The sequence below is a fragment of the Zalophus californianus genome, chromosome 2 (assembly GCF_009762305.2).
Source record: "Zalophus californianus isolate mZalCal1 chromosome 2, mZalCal1.pri.v2, whole genome shotgun sequence".
NCBI classification, from domain to species: Eukaryota; Metazoa; Chordata; class Mammalia; order Carnivora; family Otariidae; genus Zalophus; species Zalophus californianus.
In genome coordinates this window covers 200,201,224-200,224,453 of record NC_045596.1, presented here as the reverse complement: position 1 = coordinate 200,224,453, position 23,230 = coordinate 200,201,224, and the positions used below count along the sequence as shown (strand labels likewise).

General features: G+C 39.5%; 1 protein-coding gene across 2 annotated transcripts in view; it reads right to left on the bottom strand.

Annotated features, from left to right (window-relative positions):
- CSMD1 (CUB and Sushi multiple domains 1) overlaps window positions 1–23,230 on the bottom strand; it is a 2,028,797-nt gene that overhangs the window by 64,255 nt on the left and 1,941,312 nt on the right. For both annotated transcript variants that reach the window (XM_027598604.2, XM_027598603.2), the window contains 2 exons: window positions 20,578–20,772; window positions 13,130–13,303 (listed from right to left, as the gene is read on the bottom strand). In XM_027598604.2, the coding sequence (XP_027454405.2) occupies window positions 13,130–13,303; window positions 20,578–20,772 (369 nt within the window). The remainder of the gene's footprint in view (window positions 1–13,129; window positions 13,304–20,577; window positions 20,773–23,230) is intronic.

Here is a 23,230-nt window from a genome sequence, read left to right as displayed (position 1 = left end):
TTTTCTCTCTCTCTAAAAAACAGAAAAGAAAACAGAAATGTTGGACACGATATCTTCCATGGAACAGGTGTGCCCTACACAGACCTGGAGCCCTGCATCCTTTGGTGTGGAATCATGCCATTAACAGGAACCATAAAGCTGGATCTCTCTCCCCCCATGAGGTCACATTCACACACAGACACACACAACCCCCCCCCCCCTTAGAGCTCACTACTGTAAGGTCACCTTTGCACTATGTCTGTTTGTATCTGTACTAATACTAATATTGACCTGGGGATTAAAACTAAATACATGTATACATTTTTAGAAAATCTACAAACCAAATATTCAGCCTTTGTATTTGCTTTGTGATTACTAATACTCATTGCTGAAAATAAAATAATCATTATAAATGGCCAGGACCTGTATAAGAATTAGACATGCAATTTATTTCATTCTGTTCATCCCGGACACTAACACTGGCTTTGGGCTGAGGGCAAGGTTATTTGGCAGTGGATTCCAAAGCCAATGTACAAGCTCTTCTTGAGTATTACCAGTCATAAAATGTCAGATGGCTCAGATCCACTTACATGCAGGGAAAACTTGCTGGCATTAAACACCACTGAATGGATGGATTTAAATCTTCAAATCTGTACATATTAAAGGAACACATCTGAATACTGACAGACAAAATTTTTATCTTCTGCACGTGCAGTTTCTAGGGACAGTGCTCAGCCACTTTGCCTAAGTCAGAGAATATTTGGTACCTTGGACAGCACACAAACATTTCCAATGATGTGTGAGTATGGCACTTGCATGAGCCACATAGTATTTTTACATTAGTACATCAGAGGAGGGCCCAATGCTTACCACAAAATACATGTGCATCAAATCTTTGTTGACACATCTTAGTCAAGGGCAATTATTTTAAGCCATATTTAATACAAATAAAATTTCAGGATTTGGGTAGTCTCTAGGGCTTTCAGAAATTCTTCATCTGTCCCTCTTTATGTGGTTCCCCAAATAATCACTCTATCATTTCCCCCATGCCTGAAATTTCCTTCCCAAACTTGTCTTCCTATAATACATCTATGCGCCTCTCCTAACTCAGACCAAATCTGCCCTCTGCATACACACCCTAAAGGAATTACTGCCCATTTATGTGCACCTCAAAGATCTCCCTTATTTTAGGTTTCCCTGCAATAGAAGAATCTATTTCTAGTACAATCCATTTATAATATCCAGACTTCTAGATTTTTTTCTCTTTTGTTGTGAATTCAGCAAGTAGAAACATAATTTTTCTCACCTATTTATCTCCTTTCTTAGATTATGAGTTCTGAGAGCAGTCTTGCTCCATACTCCAGCATCAAGCCTGTGCCCGACCTAGAGGAGGTGTCTGTACAAGGAGATGGCTTTGTTTCCGTGAGCGTGTTGCCATATGAGTGCAACACCCTCATCACCCTGTGACTACAAAGAGTACTTCCCAGGACATGGTCTGTTCAGGTAGACCGAACTTCCTGTGGCATCTAGATCACCTCCTGCACTGCTCTGCATCTTAGTTCCTTGGATGAATTTATTACCTTTCTGCTTGGTGAAAATCCACCCCTTCCTCAATGTGGCTTCCCTCATAGCACTCCCTCTACCAGCCTCTCTTGCTCCTGCCCCAGCTTTCTCTCTGTTGCCATTCATTAATCTCAACTTTTTGTCAAAGTTATTTGGTATTTATCTTATTTATTCCTCTGATTATAAATTCCTGAAAAAAGAAGACCTGCATCCTATTAACCTTTACATTCCATGCCCTATTTCCTGACGAATTAAATGAGTATTGTTAGATAATATTCAGAAATATAGACAGAAGTGCTTGTGGCTGGGGAGAGTATCGTGACATTTATCTCCCAGCCACTGGTGGTGCATACATAACATGTGGAGATTAGCACGGGCTGTTTCCAAACACTTTACCTTCCCTGGTATCCTACAGCCTACATTTTACATGGGAGATGGTATAGCAAAGATCAGGGGTGGGGGGCATAAACTTCCTGCTCTAATACCATCTTTCTGCTGTAATGTAAGCAAGCATTGCCATAATTGGCTATAATAATGTTTTACATAGATCTATCATAAAATACCAGGCATTTGAAGAATATTTTCTCATTTTGCTCTCTAAGAACTATGAAAAAAATATAGTCTAAATTATTATTTTGAATCATGTCATCTAGTCGTTTTACCATGTGAATGTCACGATGATATTTTATGTACAAAATAATTCAACTCCTCATAGGTCATTATAATATAGCAAAGGCAAACTTATTTCAAATACTAACAAAACAATCTAATAAAAAAAGATCATGATCTTTGTGTGAGAGACATCTTGATCTATCACTGACATCTCAAATACTACACATTAAAAAGGTGGCAAAGTGGGGGAGATGATGCGTTATGATGTGTGAAAAAATCTAAATGATATAAATGTTATCAAAGGATTAATGTTGGTTTCTACAGCAGGAGAACTGGATTACAAATGTACCACCTCATTTAGTCTGTGTGCTCTCTGTTGGGTTCAGTGCAAACTACTACAGGGAAGATAAACAGAAGAAAATAATTAAGGGAGCATGGGAATCATAAAACTTCCCTGATGGATTGTAAGGTACCTGATGAGTAGATGTGGGGTCAGTATTCTCAGTGCTGAGTTCTCCAGCTCAGGGAGATGTGTAGCATTGCACAGCACAGATGGTAAATTAGAACAAGCCCTTGGTAGTTTGCAGAGCCTAGGGAAACCCCAGTAGTAATACAACGATGGTGATTAAGTGTGGGCTAAACTTGATGAAAACATACTCTGGTGCACACCGGCCTCACTTTGCCTGGAGTCTAGCTACCATATCTGCACACAGGGTCATCCGGCTCCCTTCATGGCATCCTGTCTCAAAAGTTCTGGCAGAGAATTCAGACTAGCAAGCTCCAACACAGCATGGTTCAGGATTGGAATGTTTGGCAAAGAAGATGACCCTTTATCTCCTTAAATACAGCTCTTGTGCAGATACAGTCTCAAGCCTCACACTGTGAAAGTGCAGTCCGTCCGTGTGCTTAGCCATTTCTGCTGCAATGATCATCAGAGGAATCTGGCATGGCCTTCCCTGCTGGAAATCACTGGAAATAACCACAGGGCTACAACTGGAAATATGGTCCATGTTCCACAGGAAATAGAAGCAACATCTCAGGCAAAAGTATTTTTTCTAGCAACCATGAAAATCAATGCAATACCTCACCCCCAACATGGAAAAATGCTTTCATCAAAGTATTCTTTGTTATAATGACAAGCATCAGAGACTTGGAATCAATGAAGCTCAAAGGCTAAAGGATCCTATGTAAAAGCCTACTAAGCTGGCAACTGCCCCAACTCTTCTTTGTATTCTGGGGCAGATCTAACATGTTAACAAATAATTAAAGGGAAGGTATTTCTTATATATAGTCTGAAAACTATTTTTCTGCACAGTATTTGCTATTATAAATAAATGGATGGAACTATCCATCACTAATGGCATTAGCAACCGTGGTCCCTGCTTTTGGTAGATGTATTTAATTCATTTTATTTTTGTTTCTTTTCTTTTGTTTGTTTGTTTGTTTTTTCCTGTCTCTACCAAATGAGGCCTCATTAAAACTTAGACATCTCAATACAGGTCCTTATGGTTGGCACTACCCATCAATCAGGGCTGGCACTTGTATATAAAAAAAAATTACCAAAATTAGTTTACTCCATCTTTCATTCAATAGCATTTAAAATATTTGAAAATAGCTGTTATTTACTTTCTAACTTTTCTCTCTGCCAAACTGATGATCAGGAGTCTTCCAAACATTCCTCAACTATCATGGTTACCAGATCCCTCAACCCGGGAACATGCAGATTCCTCACTGCCCACTTAAATTATTTCATGGAAGTGAAACCATCATTCTGGATGCGGGCTTCCTAGCCAGAGAATGAGGTGGATCCTGTTCATGAAGTCTGGACATCAGCCTCAGGGCCATCTGGGCACATAAGAACTTTCTGTTATCCAAAACACCAAGTCCTTCCCTGTGCACTAAGATTTCCTAATTTTCTTGTCGTCACGTACATTGGAAAGTATTTTATTTTTCACTTTGATTGAAGTTTTCCATTAAGTCCATTATTTCTGTATGTGTTTTGTCTATCATTCAAATTGAAAAGATCCTGAATCTATTGTTATTTATGTATTTTCACTCTTCCAGCTAGTATTATTATGCCCCTACCCAAGATGTGAATAGAAGTCTTAGAATGGTCTAGAATGAGGGAGAGAACCATACAACCAGAAACCTTTCCAATGGCTTCAACCCAATAATCAACATCATTGTGGCTAGCCCCCCCAGCAATTGTGAAAAGACAACAGACAGCCCATGTTACACTTTCTTGACTGCAAGAGTCATCCTAGAAAATCTCGATCTACACCTTGCTGAAAATTTAGAAGCACCATTTCTAAAGAATATTACTAAATACCCAACTAAGAGCAATGTCAGACCAAGATGGATCCAGACTTGCATGTTATTTTGTGAAACTATATTATAAGCTCTTCATAAACATGCATCCCCAAAGATCTTACAAATAATAGAGTTGATGATCAGCTCTGTGTATCATCAAATTAACAGATCCATAGTTTCTTCCAGCTTGCTTCTTTCCTTTTCCTGTGAACAATCACATGAGACATTTCTCTCACTCTACAGTGCTTCTTTTTAATAGCGTCCCACAGGGGCCATGCCAGTGATTCAGCCACTTCCTCCTGGGTCCCCTCAGCCACTCCACTGAAACTCTAAAGTTCTCTTGGACAGACTCGTTTTCTCTCCTGGGGTCCTGGTTTCTAATATAAAAGCATGCTCTAACCTTTGCACACAGAAACGAGTTTTGACACAGACGACAGAATGAAGAGTTGGCTGAGCCTTTCTACTTTACTTGGACCATCCACTATTTTGATACCAACCACAATGAGTGAATTTGGTTCTTATTTCAACATAACTTCCCTATCGTCCTTACATTTTCATGATCTTGAATCTTTTCATTGTTCCCTGCTCATGGTGGATCCGTCCTTCACATCAGTGACCTTCACTTGTATTCCATTTGCTTAATACATCCTAGGGGAGTTGCTTTGCTGGCAAATTGAGTTTCTTGTGGAACATCTCGTGTAACTGTCTCTGTTTCTTTGTGTAGTTTCCCATTTTCTCCTCATTGGAGCAATTTGTTTCTCAAAGTCAGAGTTTTGGGGATTGTTTCATTTAGGGGATGTCTCTTTTTTAAAGTTGAAGCCATGGGATTATGTCAATTATTTTCTGGATTTTTTGGAAAATATTTTTACTGACTGTCTCCATTGTCATTATAAGTAATTTTCCCTCCATGACCGTCCAGTTTACCCTCAGAGGGCCCAGAAGAACCTGAAGGTCATGCAAGATCATTCAGCTTGGTAAAAATCCAGATTTTCTGGAGATCCGTAAGCATGGAAAGGGACAAAGGAACAATTCAAATGACAAGAAATGGAAGGAAAATACTGGCAAGACTGGTAAGCAAGGGGTCTAGGAGCAGCAGAGAATGAGGGACAAGATTAGCTATGTGTAATGACTAAGGCACAAAACCCCCTTTCATGGTGTGTGCTTTGTGGTGAGGTCTATTCTTGTCCCTGGGCTCATTTAACTTCTAGTTAACCAACCAGTTCCAAATGATTGGTCAGAATTAGCAGATAGTACACAGCCTCTTTTATTCTATCTTGCTTCTGAGAAATGTAATTATAGGCAAAGTAACATAGCATTTGCTCAGATACACTAATTATATATCCTAATATTCAGAAATCTGTGTTCTAGGGTCAAACTGCCTAGGTTTAAATTCTGTTTGTGATATTGATTTTACAATGCTGGCCAAATTCTTCATTGTTCTAAGTTATTTCTCATCTATAAATAGGAGTGATAAGTACTTCCCATACATTCTTTTGTTTAATTTTACTTTACTATGTTATGTTAGTCACCATACAATACATCAAGAGTTTTTGATGTAGTGTTCCATGATTCATTGTTTTCATATAACACTCAGTGCTCCAGGCAGTAATACCCATCACCTGGCTAACCTATCCTCACCCACCAAAACCCTCAGTTTGTTTCTCAGAGTCCATCGTCTCTCATGGTTCATCTCTCCCTCTGATTCCCCGCCCCTTCATTTTCCCTTCCTTCTCCTAATGTCCTCCATATTATTTCTTATGTTCCACAAATAAGTGAAACCATATGATAATTGACTTTCTCTGCTTGGCTTATTTCACTTAGCATAATCTCCTCCAGTCCCATCCATGTGGAAGTAAAAGTTGGGTATTCATCCTTTCTGATGGCTGAGTAATTTTCCATTGTCTATATGGACCACATCTTCTTTATCCATTCATCTGCTGAGGGGCATCTCGGCTCTTTCCACAGTGTGGCTATTGCGGACATTGCTACTATGAACATTGGGGTGCATATGGTGCATGTGCACCTGCGTATGCTTCTATTCACTACATCCATGTCTTTGGGGTAAATATCCAGGAGTGCAATTGCTGGGTCATAGGGTAGCTCTATTTTTAATTTTTTGAGGCACCTCCACACTGTTTTCCAAAGTGGCTGTACCAACTTGCATTCCCACCAACAGTGTAAGAGGGTTCTCCTTTCTCCACAACCTCTCCAACATTTGTTGTCTCTTGCCTTGTTAATTTTTGCCATTCTAACTGGTGTAAGGTGGTATCTCAACGTGGTTTTTATTTGAATTTCCCTGATGGCTAATGACGATGAACATGTTTTCATGTGTCTGTTAGCCATTTGTATGTCTTCTTTGGAAAAGTGTCTGTTCATGTCTTCTGCCCATATTTTGACTTGATTATTTGTTTTTTGGGGGTTGAGTTTGAGAAGTTCTTTATAGATCTTGGATACCAGCCCTTTATCTGTAGTGTCATTTGAAAATATCTTCTCCCATTCCTTGGGTTGCCTCTTTGTTTTGTTGACTGTTTCCTTTGCTGTGCAGAAGCTTTTTATCTTGATGAAGTCTGAAAAGTTCATTTTCCCTTTTGTTTCACTAGCCTTTGGGGATGTACCTTGAAAGAAGTTGCTGTGGCCGATGTCAAAGAGGTTACTGCCTATGTTCTCCTCTAGGATTTTGATGGATTCCTGTCTCACATTGAGGTCTTTCATCCATTTTGAGTTTATCTTTGTGAATGGTGTTAGAGAATGGTCGAGTTTCATTCTTCTGCATGTGGCTGTCCAATTTACCCAGCACCATTTATTGAAGAGACTGTCTTTTCCATTGCATATTTTTTCCTGCTTTGTCGAAGATTATTTGACCATAAAGTTGAGGGTCCATATCTGGGCTCTCTATTCTGTTCCATTGGTTTATATGTCTGTTTTTGTTCCAGTACCACGGGGTCTTGGTGATCACTGCTTTGTAATAGAGCTTGAAATCAAGCAACATTATGCCCCCAGCTTTGTTTTTCTTTTTCAACATTTCCTTGGCGATTCGGGGTCTTTTCTGATTCCATACAAATTTTAGGATTATTTGTTCCAGCACTTTGAAAAATGTCATTGGAATTTTGATCAGGGTGGCACTGAAGTTATAGATTGCTCTGGGCAGCATAGACATTTTAACAAAGTTTATTTTTCTAATCCATGAGCATGGAATGTTTTTCCATCTTTTTGTGTCTTCTCAATTTCTTTCATGAGTGTTCTGTAGTTCCTAGAGTATAGATCCTTTACCTCTTTGGTTAGGTTTATTCAGAGGTATCTTATGGTTTTTGGTGCTATTGTAAATGGAATCATTTCTCTAATTTATCTTTCTACAGCTGCATTGTTAGTATATAATATAGCAACTGATTTCTGTGCATTGATTTTTTATCCTGCCACATTACTGAATTGCTGTATGAGTTCTAGTAATTTGGGGGTGGAGTCTTTTGGATTTTCCACATAAAGTATCATGTCATCTGTGAAGAGAGAGAGTTTGACTTCTTCTTTGCCAATTTGAATACCTTTTATTTCTTTTTGTTGTCAGATTGCTGTTGCTAGGACTTCTAGTACTATGTTGAACAATAGTGGTGAGAGTGGGCATCCTTGTCGTGTTCCTGATCTTAAGGGAAAGGCTTTCAGCTTTTCCCTATTGAGGATGATATTTATTTCCTATACATTCTGATGAAGATTCAATAAAACTGAAAAATGCATTGTACATTTTTCATTATCAATAAATAATTTCATTCAAATTATTATATCCAATAAGGCATCTAGGTAATTTTTTGACTATGGTGGTATCCACTAGCTACTTTATCAAATATCTGTGCCAGATTAAGGACTGGAGCCTCTATTCCCTTGATCTGTCTGACTATTTTAGGATTTTCTCTAGCACTGACTTTACTTCTGTTCTCCTATCTGTTTACCTTAGCGGTGTTTCTATGTGTCCCATGGACATATATTCTTACTGAGTTATACCATGTTATCTATACATTGGCATTCCATTACTCAGGAAAAGAGATACCTTTCATTGCCATATTCCATGCACAGGCACACCTCATTCCATTGTGCTTTGCAGATTTTGCATGGTTACAAAAGGAAGGTTTGTGACAACCTGGCTTTACGCAAGTACATTGGTGCCATTTTTCCAACAGAATTTGCTCACTTCGGGTACCTGGGTGGCTCAGTGGGTTAAAGGTCTGCCTTGGGCTCATGTCATGATCCAAGGGTCCTGGGATCAAGTCCCGCATCGGGCTCCCTGCTCAGCAGGGAGTCTGCTTCTCCCTCTCCCTCTGCTGCTCCCCCTCCTTGTACTCTCCCTCCCTCCCTCGCTCTCTCTCAAATAAATAAAATCTTAAAAAAAAAAGAAAAAGAATTTGCTCACTTCATGTCTCCATGTCTCATTTTAGTAATTCTGACAATATTTCAAAACTTTTCATTAGGATTATATTTGTTATAGTGATCTGTGATCAGTGATCTTTGCTGTAACTCTTGTCGTTTGTTTGGAGCACCACCAATCATGCCCATGTGTGATGGTGAACTTCACTGACATGCATGTGTTCTGACTGCTCTATTCACCAGCCATTCCCCCGTCTTGCTCCCTCTCCCCCAGCTGCCCTAGCCCCTTAGACACAACAGTATTAAAATTAGGCTAATAGTAACTCTGTGATGAGCTCTAAGTGTTCAAGTGAAAGAGTCACACATTTCTCACTTTAAATCAAAACTAGAAATGATTAAGCTTACTGAGGAAGGAATGTGGAAAACCTTGATAGGCCAAAAGTGAGGGCTCTTGTGCCGAACAGTTTGCCATATTGTGAATGCAAACAAAAAACCCTTGAAAAAATTAAAAATGCAACTCCAATGAGCACACAAATAATAATAATAAAGTGAAACAGCCTTATGCTGATATGGAGAAAGTTCTAGTGGTCTAGACAGAAGAAAAAAACAGTCACAATGTTACCTTAAGCCAAAACCTGATCCATACAAGGCCTGAGTTCTCAATTCTATGAAGGCTGAAAGAGGTAAGGAAGCTGCAAAAGAAACGTACGAAGTTAGCAGAGGTTGGTTAGTGGGTTTAAAGAAAGAAGCCGTCTCCATAACATGAAAGGACAAGGGGAGGCAGCAGGTGTTGAGGGAGAAGCTGAAGCAAATCATCCAGAAGATCTAGCTCAGAGAATTCAGGAAAGTAGCTACACTCAACAACAGATTTTCAGTGTAGACAAAACAGCCTTCTGTTGGAGGAAGATGCCATCTAGGACTTTCGTAGCTGGAGAGACGTCAATGTCTGGCCTCAAAGCTTCAAAGACAGCCTGATTCTCTTGTGAGGGCCTAATGCAGCTGGTGACTCTAAGTGGAAGCCAATGCCCACGTACCATTCTGAAAATCCTAGGGTGCTTCAGAATCATGCTTAATCTGCTCTGCCTATACCCTGTAAATAGAAAAACACAGCCTGGATGACAACACAACTGTCTACAACATGGTTTACTGAATATTGTAAACCCACTGTTGAGATCTAATGCTCAGAGAAAAAGATTCCCTTCAAAATATTGCTGCTCACTGACAATGCAGCTGGCCACCCAAGAGTTCTGATGGAGACGGACAATGAGATTAATGTGGTTTTCATGTCTGCTAACACAGCATCTATCCTGTAGCCCATGATCAAGGAATCATTTCAACTTTCAAGTCTTATTATTGAAGAAATGCATTTCATAAGGCTATAGATGCCATAGATGGTGATTCCTCTCATGGATCTGGGCAAAGTAAATTGAAAACCCTCCAGGAAGAATTCTCCATTCTAGATGCCATGAAGAACATTTGTGATTCATGGGAAGGGGTCAAAATATCAATACAAATATGAGTTTGGAAGAAGTGGATTCCAGCCCCCATGGATGACTTTAAGGGTTCAAGACTTCATGGAGGAAGTAACCACAGATGGGGTGGAAGGAGCCAGAGAATGAGAATCAGAAGTGGATCCTGCAGATGGGACTGCACTGCTGTGCTCTCAGGATCAAACTTGAACAGATGAGGAGTTGCTTCTTGTGGATGAGCAAAGAAAGTGGTTTCTTGGGATGGAATCCATTCCTGGTGAAGATGCTATGAAGACTGTTGAAATGCCAACAAAGGATTTGGATCATTACATAAACTGAGTTGATAAGGCAGCAGCAGTGTTTGAGAAGGCTGACTCCAATGTGAAAGAAGTTCTACAGGGGTAGAATGCTATCAAACAGTATTGTATGCTACAGAGAAACTTTTTGTGAAAGAAGGGTCAATCAATGCAGCAAACTTCAGTGTTGTCTTATTTAAAAAAAAAAATTGCCACAGCCATCCCAACTTAAGCAACCACCACCCTGATCAGCCATCAGCCATCAATACTGAAGCAAGACCCTCCACGAGCAAAAAGATTACAACTCACTGAAAGCTCAGGTGGTGGTTAGCATTTTTGAGCAGTGAAGTATTTTTTAATTATGGTATACACATTTTTTAGACAATGCTATTGTACATTAATAGACTACAGTATAGTGTAAACATAACTCTTATATGCAGTGGGAAACAAAAATTCATTGGACTTACTTTACTGTGATATTTGCTTTATCATGGTGGTCTGGAACCAAATCCACAATATCTCCAAGGTAGGAGTATATTATGAATTAAATTTTCAAGTCTCAGTAGTAGCTGTGAAACCATATATACTGACTTCTGTTTACTCATTGGTTTATAAACATATGTGGCTGTGTCATATCTAATACTGTTCTACTAGTTTTTCTTTAAGATTCTTTGCCTCTTCCAATTTCATTATTCCTTATATTCCAGATCCAGGTTCTAGAACACTAATGTTTTATACATTATTGTCCAGATGTACTTACTCTTTTTTTTTAAGATTTTTTTTATTTATTTGACAGAGAGAGACACAGCGAGAGGGAACACAAGCAGGGGGAGTGGGAGAAGGAGAAGCAGGCTTCTGGTGGAGCAGGGAGCCCGACGCAGCGCTTGATCCTCATGACCTGAGCCGAAGGCAGACACTGAACGACTGAGCCACCCAGGTCCCCCAGATGTACTTACTCTTTACCTTCAGTTTAAATTCCTTCTGAACACTCCCTCTCCCAAAAGGTTCTAAGACATACTGCATCACACTGGAGCCACACTTTTGGGCACCTTGGCCCCACCCACCGTGCAATATGTTGCTCATTCGTTCTATTTCAAAGTCCTACCTTCAGTCAGAAGATACCACAGAAAAGGTGAAGGCTTATTCAGGATCAGTAAGACTCCAGCAGACCCCATGATAGAACAGTTTCAAAAAATGAACGTGCCCCTCAAACTCCCTGAGGCAACAATAACCCTCTTACCTAATGAGGTTTTAGTCAGCAACACAGCCCTAATCAAATGTAAATTGTCACTGCTTTCCATCATCACAATCATACCACAGATGTAAATTTCTTAGATCACCTGATTCCCCTCTATGGTGCTAATGTTACTGATGAGAACCAAGAAGATCTACCCCAATGCAGCGCAGCCTTAAGGAGGGTGGTATTCAATGACCAGACACCCCATAAGAACGTTTCGGATGAACAATCTCAGAAGCACTAGCGACTCTCAATGCAAAGCACCACACATAGTCCAAGGAAGTTTCATGGTCTATGGAAAACCACACTAACCACACCCAACAAGAATATATGTGTACACACAAAGTAGTAATGCTAGCAGCTTTCATGTAGGGATGACAGTGATTTCAAGAAAGCAGGTGCCATTTTATGGATAAGAGTGAGAAACTCCTTTTGTTGGTTGATTTTCTCTGGAATTACTACTTTTAAGTTTCACTCTCTCTCTGTTCCCCTCCCCCCGCAGTTCTCCTGAGTATTTCTTCGAATTACCTCAAGTAAAAAGAACACATTTTCCTATTCAAAATTTACTGGTCCTGGCTTCAGTCCTGAAGTGATTTCCAGCCCACAGAGAGTCAGAGGCTTAAGCTTTCCAGTTTCAATAGCTTTTGAGTGATTACAAAATTACTGAGATCCCAGAAAGAAGTCAAAAGGGCAAAAAACAGTTAACATATTTTACAAATTACTTGGAGACCTACAGGAGCATTATAAATCAGTATACTTTAAGCTGCCTATTCAACAATTTCCTTATGTTTATTCACAAAAGATTTTTTCAATGAAAAAAATTTTCCACTCAATTTTTTTTAAATTAGCATGCAGAAAAATTTCACCTTGGGGCAAAAGAAGAACAAGTTATTGTATGTACGTTCCATTTGAAAGAATTCACTGTATTTACGTTGATTGATCTTACTTCCACTTACTGACACAATTTTTAAAGTTTTAAAAGATAAAGTGCGTCATATTTTTGAATATCATGTTTGTGTGTCCTAAAATCCTGATGACATTAAGTGCAGTGATATCCTCAGCACTCTGTAAAATAGTGTTTAAGTCACTTAAGGCAATAAGTGACTTTCGTTTATTGGTCAAATTAAAAAAAAAAAAAATCCTTTCAGCTACTTACAAAAGAAGTCCCAGTGTGAAGTGGAGTGCTGAAGCCTGAGGGAGGATTTAGTTGTGGGAGCATTTATAGCAAGAAGTGTTAGGCTTTACCCAACCATACTGTATTTTTAAGGCTTATGTGAATGAAAGAAGTGCCAGATGATAGATGAATTTACCCAAACATCGTGTTTCCGTGCCACTCCAGAGTCCGTTGGCTAAGCATTCTCTGACGTGAGACCCCACAAGGGTGTAGCCCGTGTTGCACGTAAATATGGCCGTGGCCCCATAGACTGTCAGTGTACCAATCTTGTTACCATTTGGGGGAAAGGAGAGGGTTCCACAGGAGATCACTAGAAGGAAAACAGAAAGCGAATATTATTTCAAGTCCATGGATTATTCTTTTGCTCAAAAATGACAAAATCTTCAGTCCCAATGTTTATTAGGGACAGGGATGTCTGCTTAGGGTTGGGTAGGTCAACCACATAGAAAGCTTAATTTTCCTTCTCTTACACCTTTGAAATGAAAATGTGATCATTTAGAGCAGATTATAAAACTGTGCAGTGTATAGACATCCCACAAGCAGGCCAGTCAAACGCGTGGGCTCCCTGCCCACCCTCCTGTGTGCAGCAGCCGGGAGAATGACATGGCAGGTTCTGGACACGGGTGTGGCCTTTGGGAATTAAGGAACGAGAATGATCTTCCACAAGTCAATTAACTGCCGCACAAAACTGAAGATGCTCGCTCCAATGGAAGGCTTGCATTCACCGTTTCTTTCATTGACTTGCATGATTTGTTGGGATTGAGAGTTGCATAAAAATGCTGACTATGCGGCCATGTGGAGCCTTTCTTTCCTTTTATTTTTAAAGATTTTATTTATTTATTTGACACAGAGAGAGACAGACAGAGATCATGAGAGGGGAGGAGGGTCAGAGGGAGAAGCCGGGTCCCCGCTGAGCAGGGAGCCCGATTGGGACTCGATCCCAGGACCCTGGAATCATAACCTGAGCCAAAGGGAGACGCTTAACTCACTTAGCCACCCAGGCGTCCCCGAGCCTTTCTGAAAATTAAAAAAAATACAAAATCCAGGCCTTCAGTCGTTGTAGCTGGGGTGACTGTGCCCCCATGTACATCTATTTTCCCAGCATGATCATTAACAGGGTCCACTTTCAACAAGATGACTCCAGTTGGGGAGATAGAATTAATGATCGCTTTCATTATTTATCCTTATTGCACCACCCAACTCCCCACATTCCAAACCCAGAAACGTTTGAGCAAAAAATGTCCATGGAATCTGACGGGAAGAAGAAACCACAAAGTCATCGAGGCCAACTGCACCACAGGGGCTTATGTGCGTCCCACACACATAAGAACCAAGGGTTTGAAGCTCACTCTAAGAGCACAAGGGAGTTCCCGCTGCACTGAGTTATTCGCAAGGGGCTTAGGGCAAAGGTGGCAAGTAGCTAACAATACCAAGTCCCTATTAATAGTAAACTGATCAGAGGTGGTAAGACAGCGATTCAGAACACAGAGCTGGCTGCGGGCTACTCAGGTTCAAAGGTGCCTTGCCATTGCCTCCTCCAAGTCCCTGGGCTCTCATTAGCTCCTCTCTCAAGGGTTGAGAGCAATGCCTGCCACACAGAATTGTGCACTGGATTCAAAGAGAGGACACATGCAAACAGCAAAGCCATGCCTTGCACGGGGCCTGGGCTCAGTCAGGGTTAACTAGTGCAAAGCAGACCTGGGACCCATTCTGTGAACTGACTCAGTGTGAACACCTTCACTGATAGTTTGAGTGAAGACAGAGTTTATGGGCGTGCTGTTTAGACCAGTCTTTTGCACTGGGGCCGATCTTACTCTGAGGTGTCGTGACTGTGGTACCTTTCCAAGCAGACAGACACAGCCAGGTGGTATGTGTTCTAGGGGGATTGTTCACTGAGAATTCGGACAATTCAGCTCCAGAGGAGGTTGTGATCAGAACGTTACTGTTGTTGATTTACTAGTTTCTGGGGTCCCTAAACTCTTATGGGGTTACATCTCATGCATTTAGTAATATTGTTAACATGTCTGCTGTACCAAATGTTAATGAATTCCAAGTGTTAATTTAATTTAATTAATTTTTTTTTACGATTTATTATGAACTTTCAATTAAGTTTTTCCCTAACACACTATGAACTTCACCTTGAGTTATGGTATTTAAAGTTCCATGCATAGCCATTTAGGATAATTGGGCCGTGTTTTGAAACTTCTGCATGGGTCAGAAAAGTGTTAACCAGCAATGAATTCTGAGCACATGTCCTCAGAGGTGTTGACACATCTTCAGTGGAAAGACTAGCAGAAAGGCTCACTCTGCTTTGTTTCTGCCCCATTCTTTCAGCCTCTGTTAAAAATACCCAGGGAATGAATATATTTTAGGTCTGTCCTCCACTAAGGTTCACTAGACTGTAAAGAAGAGCTAATGGAGCAAACTTTTAGCTTTTCAGCAGCTGAATAATGGGGCCTCAGATGGTAGAGTTTCAGTTGGCAGGAAACCCAATACATTAATGAAGATAGCAGCACTAATTTGGAAAAGCTACCCTAATTGAAAGGGAGAACTCCCCAACACAGTCTCACTCACACACACACACACACACACGCTTTGTCAAACACCCAAGGTAAAGCCTCATTTCCATGTTCCTTTCTCCCCTCAAGTTTTCAAAATGAATTATTTGCCTCTTTCCCTTCCATTAAAGACATATTCATGCACACAGTCTAAAGTACCTCCTCTGAGTTGTCAAAGTGTGAATCACACACAGAGGATGCTCAGCTGAAGGCATGCCACCTGCCCTCCAGCTCTGCCCTGACATGCTGTGCCTACTGTATTCTCTCACTGTTTCCAGGGACGGCAAGCCATGTGTCTCTCCCCACCCGCCAAGGGAATCCTCCTTCTTCTTGTCTTCAGTTCCAAGAGTACACTCATTTTGAAAACCTTGACTTTGAAAAAAAATCATATTGTGACATAGCATTTCTCATGCCTGTAGGGCCAGCATTCCTATCAGAAATACGGATATTATTAGGGAGTGTGGCAAATAAATATAAGGTCAAGAGTAGGGACTTTCAAATACATTCTATCTGAAAAAGGCCTACTGAACATGCAAGGTCAAAGGATACATGATCCTTTGTAACTCTGTGAAGGCATGCTGCGTAGACCACAGTCTGGATTCACTGTCTTAAGCCTGGAGGAATGAAGCCAAGAAGCCTGGATATAAGTCAACAAGAAGGCCTTGCTCAAAGTGAAAATATTCAAACATGCGATCAGCTGCCCCTGGGCTCATGAGTGCCCCTAGAGTTATTTAATGCCAACCGGACATTTACTTGTGAGTACATTATGAAGAAAATTCAAATTTAGGTTGCTCTGAATGATGATCAATGTCCACTCCAATATAGAATGGAGTGAGAATGTTCTTTCTGTAGTTTCTTAGGACAGATGAAGCAGGGTGATGGACAAATACTCCCATGTGCTTGCTGTGTGCATGAATCCATTTTTAATGGAAGGGGAAAAAAGCAAAAAAAGAATTCATTTTAAAAACTTAGTGATCATCCAGGTGCACCCCCAGTTACAAATAGAAGGTTATCAAAGACTGACCTGCCTACTTCACCATTTGATCCAGGTCTAATTTAAGAGAACTCTTTAAATTAGCAGTTAGGAAGGAGCCACAGTCCAGAATTCAGGCTGTGCTCTCTGAATAGCTACAATATAACGAAATCCTGGTGTAGCGCTGTCTGTGAGTTGCATATAAATTTAAAATGCAAAGATGGTTTCTTTTTGATTCATGGATTTCTGTGATAACTACTTTTCTTTTTTTATAAATATTTTTCTTACTTTTTTAAAGCAACAAGTCAAACAATAAAGAAATGTAACAAGAAGAAAGCAATATCCTCCCTCTTTGATGTAGTCCTTGTACTAGGGAGATATACGGACACCCTGGAGATGGAACTTTAATCTGCTGTTCTTGTCTCTTTAGGGATAACCACTGGAAGTTGGTTCTTCTGAAAGAGAGTGACTGCAAAGCTCACAGTTTCATGGTGGGACTAGGTCTCCTGCCTTCTTCACCTGGGTTTGGTCTCAGGTCGCCTGGAGTTAGGATAACACAAACCCTTCAAAAAGTATTCTACTTCCAGGATTCATATAGGGTTTTTCTGAGTGTATGTTGGCAAGGTAGGGAAATAGGAGATAAATGTAATTTAAGCATTTTAAATATAAAATAAAATGAAAATGTGTTATATAGCAAGAATGAACTAAAACATACCTTTATTTTTATTTTCTTATAGAGCCCAGAAAATATCGTATACATGTTAAGGCTCTAAATTTTTTCACTTTATTTTTGATAATAATTAGTCATTACTGTTTATTGAAAAATGGTATCATGGTAAGGTGTAATTATCTTATTGTTATTTCAAATAAATGAATAATGATTTTTTCCATTTAAATTTAAATGAATTAATATAAACACATTAAAATAATTCTTGATTTGAATTTGTGTTAAAAATTTTAAAAAGGTCTTTGGGATCTAATGGACAGCAGAGTTCAAAGATAGTACCCTAAGATTTCTGCTCCCTGGTGTAAAATCCTCTCCCCTTGGTGTAGGCAGAACCATGATGAGGTTGTGAATGTTTTCTTTGAGCTAATCAACACGGGATTATCTGTTGGGACTGACCCGGTGAAGGAGCCCTTAAAGGAACTGAGTCCTTTCTGGAGCCAGAGATTTGAATCACCAGAGTGCCTGGAGGGATGGGCAGTGCATTGGAAAGAGCTACACATGGCCTCCTGGGGATGAGGGCATTTCCTAGTCCACAATCAGCAACAGTGTGAGGACTCAGCCCTAAATTGCATGGACACGAATTCCATCAACAAACAGTGTGGCCCATCTTCCCCTAGTTGGGGCTCCAGATAAGGACACAGCCAATACCTTGATCTCAACCTTCAGCAGAAGACCCAGCTAAAAAGTGGCAAACATCTGCCCCTAGAAACTCTGACATAACAAATCTGTGTTGTTTTACATTGTATTTTAATGATTCTATAGCAACAGAAATGAAGACAGGTCCTCAACAGTGTTTAACACTATGAGATGCCTGGGATGAATGACCTTGAGAACCACTACTGTCCAAGAGGCTGGGGTATATGTCCCATAGAGGTTTATAGAATGGCATCAGTGAGGGGGTTTCTAGGCTTGTGTTCTCTGGAATCACTTCCAGAACACTGCAACCAAAGAGAGGACTGGGGAGGGGGAGGTGAAGACTGCTGAGTTTTCAGATCACACCACAATTTGAACACAATGTTAGGCATTGTGATATCTCATTGACACATCAATGTTCTGAAACGAGTAGAACACCTTTGATACTCTCTTTTGTTAGTACAAAACTTAAAAAAAAATCAGTAGAGATATAAATTGATCAAAAATATCCATATCAAGTCTTTTGGGGGAAAGAAAACAGAAAAAAATCAGTTTGGTCACAAAAGTGATGATAGGCTTGGTGTCAGCTTTCTCTACCCACTGATAACATGAACAACATGAAGCATACCCCTGGGCACATAAGTGGGTATCTAACACCATTTTCCACCAAAAGGGCTCCTTGGAGAATGGCTGATTCCATGTTTAGGCCAGAAAAAAAGAAAAAAAACCTCAGGATGAACATAAAACATCCTGTCTTTATGAGAAAACAGGGACAACCTCAAAGACATTAGAAGGACAAGATGGAGTCAGGTAAAAGGGACTCTCTCTGGCCACACTGTGATGATGTGAACTACCAACCTGGATAAAAAATAAATAAAATAAAATAAAAACACACACAAATAGCAAGCAATGACTTCATGGACCTCCCTGACTCTGGACAAGGCCACATATCCATGATGACATTCAAGAGAGACAAGTAACAAAGTGTGATATAACAACTCATGCCACGCAAGGCCAGTCAATGAACAGCTGACAATTTACGAAAAACATCTGTGTGCTAAGTCGGTAGGAGATATCCCCACACACATGGATTTCTGGCTTTTGTTCCTGGACCAAACTCAGTATTCAATCACCAGATTGAAGTCTATTAGAGTCAGAAGGACAGACTTTCTAGAATTTCAGAAGGATGGAGACAAAAACACAATTTGTGGATGGTAGAACCCCAGTGTTGCTTTCTTCCACCCAAAAGAAGGTGGAAACTTGCTGCTAAGGAGGTTGGTTCAACAATCGGGAAGGCCTGGTTTTGTAAACACTCTTCTAAATATAAGTCTTCTTATAAGTGTCAGTTCTGGAATGGAGATTTAAGCCTTTAGTATAAAGTGTGGGGCATAGCAAATATCCACGTGACACAATCCTCCCCTTGTGCCCCAGACAGCTAGAGAGATGAGCAAAAACTAGACTGGACTGTTGCATCCACAGAAGTGAACTTCCCACTCCCAAGAAGTTAATGTGTGCCTATTTTTAAGACTCTGATTCAGTTCAAAACTGACAAAAAGGGTGTTGGCTAGAAAAGTCTGAGATAGGCAAAAGGTAGAGGCTCCCAAATCTTTCTCCTCCAGTCTCCTTGCTGATCTTAATTATTGGTCTCTGAATCACAGCACTGAGCTTCACATTGGGTGCCTTTGAGGATGATGGGAATGGGTGTGGGAAGGGGGGATGCACTAACTCAGATGGAGGGGAACACAGAGGAAATACACTATGAGTTCAATGACCAGATGAGTCAAACCAGGACATTTGTGAGAATGACCAGGAACCATTAATAATTACTCTGGAAAACAGACTTCAGGCAGTTTGGGGACCTAGGGGTGCTGTCCACCTTGACTATGAGTGAGCCCCTGAAGTTCACCGACCCTCCCTAATTTATCTTTGTGTTCTTGGTGAAGGGCTTAATATATGTTTATTACCATTGGTTCTATTAAAAGTTGAATTAGAATGACCATATCAAAGGCAGCAAAGCATTAATTCTTCGGTCCTTTTCTGGTTTTATTCTGGTTTATTCTTACAAAGTTGTGTGTTTTATACATTTGACACTGGTCTAACTACTTGATTTGTGCATGATAATTTCCCATGAACAACCTGCTAAAGAGTGTGTGTTAAATATATCAGAATCAAATAGTGCTCTGAACAACACTAATATTGTCTTATTTTTCTATTTATTCATATTTATTATGAAACCCACTCAAAGGCTTAACCACTTATCTTGTACCTATGAGAATAATAATCTCCCTTTTCAAGACAGTCATTATTTGAGCATACAATATCTTTAGCATAAATACTATTTCCCACGATCCTAATTAGAAGTTTTGAATAGTCAGTGCATGGAATAAGAGTTATCTTTTTAAACATAGGCCTGGATCTGTTTTTAGCTGATTTGAATATTTTAATATTCTAATATTTTAAAGTATATAAAATGCAATCATTAATAAGGAAAAGACAACATTCAACATTTAATCCAGCAGTCAGGTTTTAAGCATGTCACATAAAAATCCATATTCATCATTATAATGACAAGAAATACCATTTGGTTATATTATTAATCTATAGGGCTTACAGGGGTGGGTTAAAAGGTGGTTGCCAGTGATGTCAATCATTCAGAATGGCTATGTTATCTGGTAAGGGTACCCGCCACTCACCTCGACATCTGGGCCTCTCTTCGCCTATGCTCCAAGTTCCGTTAGCTTGGCACTGTAGCAGCCTCGGGCCCTCTAGGCAATAACCAGGACTGCAGCTGAGCACTACCTGAGAACCATACTCATTCAACGATCCTGAAACCAGTCTCCAGGTGACGTGATCTGAGAGCTGAGCTTCAATGCTGGGACAAGTTACCGCTAGAAAAGAAACATACTTAACATCACCATTTTTTTTTTCTCAAGGGATCAGATCATGTTTGCTTTTAATGGTAAGACCCTTCTATACGAAACTGATCTTGCTGTGCAAAACAGAAGCCATTACCTATTATTTCAGGTACTTTTCTCTACTACCTAGTCACAGAGGGACAATCATGGATATAAAATGGCCTTGATAGCCTCATTGCAAGGGCATTGATGATCTTGCAGTGAAATTGTGATATAAAGGGCAAAATCACCCACACAAACTTGCACAGTATATTTGGGTGGAAAATCTTCATCAGATAAACGAGCACATGCATAGAAAAATATTACATATAATTTGTCTCCATTTCCTCTGAGAAACTTGGAATAGAATTGAGCAATTGAAAACCAGCTTGGACACATTAGAAAATAGGATGCCCTCATTCCCTTCCTCCCTATGAAACACACCTATATAATATATTCTGTATGTTACTGGATTTATACACACACAGCTTTTATATGCATACTGCATTAATACTGCACAGATAAATGTTTAATAGATCTCAAAGGAGACAATCTTTTCCTGTTCTTAGGAGAAAGCCTAGAATGACACTAACTACTTAATAAAGAGCAGTAGCTACAAATATAACAATGGTGATAATAGCAAAGGGTTTTTTTAATTGGTCTTGCCATTCTCCTGGAGTGGGCTTCAAGGGATCTGCAAATATGCTGAAAATATATGTAAAATTTAATGTTTGTGTGTGTATATTTTCTGAAAGTTACAATAATATTTGAAATGAATTTTACCAAGTTAGAACTCCACTTCTTCAAATATGAACATCCATCACAGTAAATCATCTTCAGAATTGACCCCACAGATTAATTTATTGAGCCTGGAAGATGTAGCTAGAGAAACCATAGCTTTTTCAGAATGATATTAATAAATAATTCTATTTATTTAAAAGTAAATTCTATACAAGTTTATTGTAACTGAATTAGGCATATCCAAATGTAACAAAAATCTTATTGACTCTTCTATCAGTAAGTTACCAATACTATGTGCAAATAAACTGAAAAAAAGGACTTTTTGTATTATTATGATAATATCAATGAGGTTTAAAGTGTGAAAAAGATTTGCTAATTTAAAAGTAATCCTTAGATCTATTTCTCTTAAATATTTTTAAATAAAATGATTATCCAAAATTTATATGGATTCAAAATGGATATTCAAAAGTCCTACATGTGAGACTGAAAACCATAAAAATCCTAGAAGAAAAGACAGGCAATAATTTCTTTGACATCGGCTGTGGAAACATTTTTCTAGATATGTCGCGTTGGCAAGAGAAGCAAAAGCAAAATTAAACTATTGGGACTGTACCAAAATAAAAAGGCTTCTGCACAGCAGAGGAAACCATCAACAAAACAAAAAGACAACCTACTGATTGGGAGAATATATTTGCAAAAGATACACCCAATAAGACATTAATATACAAACTATATAAAGAACTTATATGACTGAACACCAAATCACCCAGTTAAAAAATGGGCAGATGACCTGAATAGACACTATTCCAATGAAGATTATAGAGGGCCAACAGACATATGAAAAGATGCTCAACATCACTTACCATCAGGGAAATACAAGTCAAAACCACCATGAAATACCACATCACATCTGTCAGAATGGCTAGAATCAAAAACTCAAGAAACAACAAATGTCGGTCGGGCTGTGGAGAAAGGGGAACCCTCATGCACTGTTGATGGGAATGCAGATTTCAGTCACTCTGGAAAACAGCATGGAGTTCCCTCAAAAAGTCAAAAACAGAATTACCATTTACTCCAGTAATTCCACTACTGGGGATTTAACCAAAGAAAACAAAAACACTAATTTGAAAAGATACATGCTCCTCTGTGCTTATTGCAGAATTATTTACTATAGTCAAGAATCTGGAAGCAGCCCAAGTGTCCATCAATGGATGAATGAATAAAGACGCTGTGTATGTGTACACACACACACACACACACACACACACACACACACGATGGAATATTACTCAGCCATAAAAAAGAATAAAATCTTGCCATTTGCAATGACATGGATGGAACTAGAGGGTATTATGCTAAGTGAAATAAGTCACTCAGAGAAAGACAAATAGCATCTGATTTCACTCATATGTGGAATTTAAGAAACAAAACCAATGAACAAAGAAAAAAGAGACAACCACACTCTTACATATAGAAACAAAGTGGGTGGTCGTCAGAGGGCAGGTGGGTGGAAGATGGGGGAGAATGGGTGAAGGGGATTAAGGGCACACTTATGGAGATGAGTACTGAGGAAGGTATAGAATTGTTGAATCACCATATTGTATACCCGCAACTAATATAACACTGTATGTTAATTATCACTAAATAAAAAAAATTATATGGATATTCAAGCATTTTACCTAATGATACAAGTAAGAATTTTCTCTAACTG